Source organism: Branchiostoma floridae, chromosome 17, assembly GCF_000003815.2.
Source record: "Branchiostoma floridae strain S238N-H82 chromosome 17, Bfl_VNyyK, whole genome shotgun sequence".
In the NCBI taxonomy this organism is placed as follows: domain Eukaryota; kingdom Metazoa; phylum Chordata; class Leptocardii; order Amphioxiformes; family Branchiostomatidae; genus Branchiostoma; species Branchiostoma floridae.
This window is the reverse complement of record NC_049995.1, coordinates 7,261,843-7,269,403: the sequence shown is the minus strand read 5'-3', so window position 1 is coordinate 7,269,403 and position 7,561 is coordinate 7,261,843. Positions and strand designations below refer to the sequence as shown.

The following is a 7,561-nucleotide window of genomic DNA, read 5'->3' as shown; positions in this document are numbered from 1 at the left end:
TAAAATAAAATAAAATGTCATCACATGTAGTCTCACGTTATTCTGCAGACATGTTTGCTTTCAATGCAAAGGACGAGATTCTCTGAAGTCATTTCCAGTTATGAAAATGAAATAAGATCCATGGATTATAAGGTCTAGACTTCTTCGCTCGTTTTAAGACATGTACATTCAGCAACTATAATAGAAATGGTGATTACTTTGCATAAGATTCTGGTTGATTATGATAATGATCAGTTCTTCAATTGGAACCATAAGAAATAGCGCCAAAGAGTTAGACGGAAGTTTTTGGTATTCTTTGTTTTAGGGAGTGAAAGGACTAAAATCGACCGTCTTGGCCCCTGTTGCCTCGGCCTCTTGCTGAAGGTTTAAATATATAATGTCCGATAATTAATCTAATAAGTTGACACTTTATGAATACTGAATCTGACTTGGCTGATTAAATGAATGGATAAGGGCAATACAAAGGAATGAGTAAGGGTATGCATGTATTAGGTACATGTGTATGGTGTGATTGAGGAACCATGCAAACATTGGGGAGCCTTGAGCCTCTAAAATTAGTGTTAAAACAAAATAGCTACATGTATGTAGACTAGACCTTTGACCCCCAAGTTCCAAACCTATATATCAAGTTGAACTTTTATAATGTTCTACTCAAGAATGTTTATCTTTAGGCCACAGGCGCGCATTAATTTTCGCCTGATTTCAGATAAAAAAACAAGAATTTTTTTCTTCTGCAGGGATGGTCAACATGGCGATAAAGTACCAAAATGAGCAAATGTGTTGTAGCCTGATAATTGTACTAGTAGAAGTGACACTTGCGATGTACCCAGGACTGTAGTTATAGAAAACAAACTTATTTGAGAGTTGTAAAAGTGACACCAATCTGGAATCTATGAGTGTGATTACCAACTTTATTGGTGATGCCAGTCTACCACTCTAGTGGCACTGTTACCACATCAGTACATGTATTGAATACAGGAATGAATGCCTTGTTGGCTCTTGTACCATTGTTGTTACAACATTCATCACAACTTCATGGTGCCTATATATATTTTGAAAATGTAGCCATCTTTTTTTTCACCCATCTTGTTTTTTTCGCCCTATCGCACTATTTTTGCGGTTTGCAGAGGATGTCATCCTTAAAATTTACTTGCTGTGGCCTTAGGCTTAATCTTGTTGTTTTATCTGCTAACCATTTGAGTTAATTTTGTGTATCCTATCTATGAGAAGTGTAAATGACTACGTTTGTGTTGGCATGATATTAGCAATGCTGCCTGGATTTGCCATGTATTGCATTGTCAGCAATCTCAATAAATCAAATTAAATCAAACTTACGTCAAGCATTTCCCTGGTGAACCTTGGGTCGTCGCAGGCACTGGCAGCTTCAAGATTCACGTTGGGACATGTAATGTCAGCCTTCCAATGGTTGAAGTAAGAGATGGTTTCATTCGAGGAGTGACTGGAAAACATCAGAGAATCACATTACAGTCAGATGTTTCTCTTTAGTATCTAACCCTTCTTCTTTAGCAAGACGTTTCTTAGAAGTAAAGAGATCTACATAAGGAAATGCTGAACTTTATGCAGCAAAATCGTACATCCACTAGCATAATATATAGCGATAAGGTAAACTGTTCATATTATATTTAACTTAGGCATATTATATTTAAGACATTTTAGAAAGAGTCTTTTTTTCACACATGAAAGATTTCAAACTAAAATCATTGACTGACTTGGGATGAAATTTGGGATTGCTCTACTACTTACAAAAGAATGGCATTTAGTTAGTGTATAAATTTCTGCAAGAAATTACAGTCAGCTGTTTCTCTTTGGTACTAGCATCCTGCTTTTCTTCTTTTGCAAGAGGTTTCTTTGAACTTATGCTATTACCATAAGATATAATACGGTAAACTGTTTAACTAGCTTGTAATTTAAGAACTTTCTAGCATTCAGCACCAAGGGCAGAAGAGCTTTTTAGAAAGAGGCTTTTTTTCACACATCATGGAGAAGTTGACATGGTATGAAATCTTTTACTTTCAAAAGAATGGCATGTATAGCTGCAAGAAATATAAACATAGGAGGTAAAAGAGAAAGCAAATGCCTGAAAGCTTACATCCATGCACAGGATGTCCATTTCTGCCGATGATGTCATTCGTCTTGATTCCGTCGTAGGTGCCAACGAGACCTTGTACTCGCCCTTCGTACTGATCGCTCAGCTCGGCCGTGACCGTGGCCTCGCCGTCGTACCAGATCTCCATCCTGGCGTCCCGGTCTCGGATGGTTGTTCGGATCCAGTCGCCATTGATCTCAAATGTTATTCCGGACCTTTGGCCTGGTAGATCCACCCTGGGATTAATCATAAGGTAACATTCACGTTACATCTGGGTTGTAGCCAGCCTGAGATCCCTTTCCGTCCCCTCGATTTTGAATCCTATCGAGTGCCCAAGGTGCCAGTTGTCGTAACATTTCTAGGTTGGTTCGTAATTATTGAAATCTAGATCTTCTGAAACTATATTTCCTGCACTTTGAGGTGCACACTGGCTGGAACACTAAGCTGCTCAATGGCAACTGTTTTTGTGACAAATTACACAAGGGAGACAGTTTCATAATGTGCGGTCCAAAAAATTGAAATAATGGCTTATTTAGCCCGTGAGCAACGCTCAGATTTTCTTGGAGTTCTCACCACCCAATGACGTCACATCTTTCCTCAATGAAGGTCAATATGCGATAGGATTGTGTTATCTGAATCTATTGTGAGTAGAAATTACTTGAAAATGAATTTATAAAAACGAGTTTCAAGGCCCTGATATTGCATTGGGCGCCTTTAATGCAACATGACTCACTCTTCATTTCCATAGTAGACCTTATGATGTGGTCGCAAATAGACTGGGTAATCCGATCCCAAGTTAACGATCCGAACTGAACGGTAACAGTCAGGTGAGTTCTCAATGCAGGGCTCCCTTTTCACAAAAACCTGGAAGACAAAGAAGCAGCAAATACATAGTACCGTAAATAGTTTCTACAGGTTGGCAAATAATCATACATTATCAGGCAAATTTCTTCAAACACAAGTAGTTCTCACTTCCAACGGGAGGGGGCTAGAGTCAATGACAGAAAGGAAACAAGTGCCTCTAGAAAAAGCTGTGTCTTGGCTTGTAGTAGGGATATCGTCAGGAAAATGTACATCGGTGCTTCGCCGGCGCTCATCAAAAAACATGAGAATTACATCAAAATAAGCAGAGACAACAAAAACAAGTGCTTAAAAAAAAGCTGGCATTTTGCCAAGGTTTGCGTGACTGTGTGAACGTTTTTTCTAGTTATTAGAATGTCATATAAATAGAAACAGAGTAACTAAACCTGATATGGTCGCGTGGAGAGATTCACAAATATGCAAATTAGGCATGAATATGTTTAGTGAAACTTTTTGTCAAACAGTATGCACTTTTTTCGAGAAAATCAGTTTCTTCTCGTGTAATTATGTGATATAGATGTTGTATGGGCATTTTAAGGACAGTTAGAACGAAATATAAGTAGAGACATTACATGTATTATGCATTAAGTTTGATATAAAGTTAATAACAACAAATGCACTTTGTGCTAGAGTGTTCTCTGTACAATGATGTGCGTAATAGCCTTGTTAATGTTAAACGTGTAAAAGGGAAATATACACACCTAACAAAGGTAGACTTGTTTGAATATCTGATGACATCAACTAACTAATATTATCTATTGCTACTTTTCGTGTAACGCTTTGAGCTCGCGAAGCTCGCGTTCTACTAAACTCAGGTTAGTGTTTTGCTGCGGTCATACGTTTCAATGACGTCATTATCTCAAAAGTTTCAATGGCGTCTTTGCCTACTTATATATTCACATACAATGCATCAGCCTGATTAGGCATTTATTTCATCTTTTTGGATAGCTAATGCAAAACTGTTATGTGAGATAATTCAATTAGTTATACCTCACACCAATCAATCTGAAATATCGCCATACGAGCGTTTCATTCATTCGATGTAACCAGATGTGAGGAGGCATTCAGTACCGACCACAACTGGTAACAACTGCGTATAATGGAGGTTTAAATCTTGAGTGGGATGTACTGTTGTTCGCCTAAGCCGTAAGACCAGTCCACGAGGAAGAGAATTGGGAAGGGCCTTTGGAAGGGCCGGGTTAATGTTGAACCATTGATTGAAGGAAAATACCGGACGGCGCCAGAGGGGAAAAAAAGACGAACTCGCTGGCTAAAGGAGGCATTCTGGATCAGAAAGTCAGCACAGATTATACGCGAGACGAGGGGGGATACAGACTTAGTCACGTATGGGATGGCATTCTAACTGCTGCAGTGCCACCTACATCATCTATAAGTATCGGTGAGAAGTAGATCCATCCATTCTACCTTGATGATGGTGTCTGACAGAATTCTTTGGATGTGATTGTAGAACTTTAGAATATCAGAAAATACATAGTTTAACATACTTTTCTTGGCTTTTATTGGGTCCCCATTACTAAAGAAAACAATACATCTTACTGAAACTATTACAGAAACAGGCTAGGAACTTGACTAATTCATTTATAGCTCCATGCGCTTCATATGATTCAGTTGAAAGCCTACCATTTCCCTTCAGAACAAGATCAATATGATTTGATGTGAAAAAAATTAATATGCCAATGCTTCTTTAATGTTATCCAAGGAGAAAATTTTATGTCATCAAAATTAGTCCCAAACTAGAGGGCCTATCATCGAACTTGATCTTTGCTTTCTTGACCCCTAACCACATATAAAATATCTATTGCATCCAAGCAAGGCTTCCCAACAGACAGACAGACAGGCAGACAGACGCACTCAAAATATAACCTTCTGGCAAAGGTAATGACATAAATCGTATTACTGAACGTTCAGGAACATACCTGGATGTGAAGGATATCATCACAGACAAAGATGTATTCACAGTCGCCGGGAAAGTCTGTCAGCATGACTCCATCTATGGTGATCAGGTTGGTCTGCCCACAACGCCCGAAAACAGTTGCATACCTCCCTCTGTGGTCTTGGCCTTGTGAGTAGAGGAAATAAAAAGATTTTATCATGTAGCCAGGCTACAATAACCAATCAGTGTGCCCCATTTCATATCAAAATTTATTTAACGCAGGTGTTGAATTCATTAAACAATGGATCAAATCAGAAGGAGAGTTCACAGAATATTGATAAGAATAAAACCCAACAGTGAGGAATGATCACACACAGCAGGGTGGAATATTCATCAATACAAAAGAGTTGTCATTCCAAGATTGCAAAGTTAGTAACAGTTAGTAAATTCGTAATACAAATATTTTTTGCAGAAATTTTGGTTTGAAAACGAAATCTGAAATCTTCTTATGTATCAAAGATAAAATTTTAAAATGCATTTCTCTGATAGTATTCAAAGCAGTTCAGAAGAGCAACTTGTTCTATTTGTCACCAATGTTATCTTGTGCTTTCTGCATAATTTTCATATTAAAATGTTTCATGTTTGCAAATAACATAATTTTGGATAATAATTGATTACAACAAAATTAGTTACTTATAAACTACAACTGTTACAATTACTGCTACATGACAGAAAATACACATGTACGTACATTGTACATCAATACTACAAACCCAAATTATGTACTAAGTGTTACTAACAGAAAGTTACTTACTTCTGTGGATGTTCAATGTCTCATTTGTAGTTGTTGCTATTGTTAAAAAAAGAATGTTAGTAATGCTATTGGTAGATAATAGAATAAACATGTAAAAATTACCTGAGCAATTACTTATACAAATGATTTGCGGACAAATGCGCTGCTACAAAATAAAGTTACTGGTATTTATGGCAATCCTTATGCATTTCATTAGCATTAACATGTGCATACACGTTAGTATCATAACTTACTACATTATAAATCTGGTAAAGCTATTTACAAATCATCGTTTCGCCATTTCTTTACAATTTTACAAGCTGTGGTAGTGGCTCAAATGTAGTGGACTTTGAAACTAAAGGACAAAAAATTATTGATTCTTACGTATTTCACAGTAACGTCCGGCAAAGTTGCGGCGACATGTACAGGACTCTGGTGCGGTGCACACGCCACCATTCGCGCACTCCCTTGAACAAATAGCTGCAAGAGCATAAAAGGAGGAACTGGTATCAATGTTCAAGATGAGCAATAAAACAACATTGTTACTATTAGTTTGTCAAAACTGAATTGGGCAACCTAGGAGTCTGTAAATCTCAACAAACAATATACAATACACTTGGTTTCAAACATTTATAACATAGAAACGACCGTCCGTCGACTTGATATCCATAAATAGCCCGTTTATAAATATCTGGTAACACTCTGTGGATTGGGGTGAACTAACCTAATACAGGGGCAATTACATGCATTGTATATACCTGATGTAGTGTATAAAGTACATAGAGGGAAATATCTTATCAATAATACAAATTTTACTTTCATAGTAAGAAAACAACAATCTGATCACATATTACCTAGTTCACAATGTTCCCCATACCATCCTTCAGTACATCTGCAGACATCAGGAGCAATGCACAACCCATTGATACAAGCTGGATTGCAAACGGCTGCAAGGACAAAAGAGGGATATGAAGATCAACTCAAACACATTTAACTAGTAAGGCCAATACTGCCCCTTATACAGCAAGTTGAGTTAAGGTTTAGGAGAGCTCAGCGTTTCCAGTAACAGGTTCACCTTTATCTGTGAGGTAACATATATCCATTCGTTTTTAGCACAGGGTAAATTAGGATTGTCAAATCGACAGATGGTGCTTTCAAACTGCAATATTAGATAATTGAAAATATGGCAATTTGAAACCACCATCCATCGACTTGATAATCCCTAGATACCAAATGTTTCTAAAAATAAGGGATATAGGATACCCTGCAGATGAAGGTAAGCGTTGAAATGTTCATGGGGAACCTAGCATTTAGACTGCAGCTGGGCAAACTGGCGAGGAAAAGCATCTCAAACCCTGCAAGTTAAACCAATCCTTACAACAACAAGAGTTCGGAGACCTCATATCTCCATGACATAGTCTGATTATGTAAATGATTTCTACATTTAAATAATCTATGCTTGGTTATGTACACATTTAGATAACTTACACTGGTCAAAATGTTGATTGTGCAATCATTTACCATTTAGATGAATTATAGCACTTTTACATTAATTATGCAAATTAGGGACATATTTGCATAATTGATATCTGATAATGTTCCACCAGCCACAAACTACATATATGACAGGTATTTGAGTCCCACAATGGCAAACACCACAAATATAGATTCCCCTCATTAATTATGCAAATTAAGTGTCAGTTTGCATTATTTGCACTTGATTATGTACATCTCTGTCAAAGCTACCTACATAACAAATATCATCTAAATTTGTCGTTCCCTTGTCCAGTTTTCCTCCTTAGAAGATTTTGAGAAAAACGCCCCTGCAGTTCCAGAGCAACCTGTTAGGGGAACCAAACATACACCACCTATTCCTTATGTCACAAGCTATCTGCAACCAAAAAAT

General features: G+C 37.4%; 1 protein-coding gene across 1 annotated transcript in view; it reads right to left on the bottom strand.

The window, feature by feature from the left end:
• Positions 1–1,335: 1,335 nt before the first annotated feature.
• Positions 1,336–7,561, bottom strand: part of LOC118405110 — a 33,726-nt gene continuing 27,500 nt past the window's right edge. The window contains exons 11-17 of the mRNA XM_035804515.1: positions 6,510–6,602; positions 6,040–6,135; positions 5,677–5,712; positions 4,906–5,048; positions 2,841–2,971; positions 2,111–2,343; positions 1,336–1,459 (exon numbers count right to left, since the gene is read on the bottom strand). Coding sequence (XP_035660408.1) covers positions 1,392–1,459; positions 2,111–2,343; positions 2,841–2,971; positions 4,906–5,048; positions 5,677–5,712; positions 6,040–6,135; positions 6,510–6,602 — 800 coding nt within the window. The 3' untranslated portion in view covers positions 1,336–1,391. The remainder of the gene's footprint in view (positions 1,460–2,110; positions 2,344–2,840; positions 2,972–4,905; positions 5,049–5,676; positions 5,713–6,039; positions 6,136–6,509; positions 6,603–7,561) is intronic.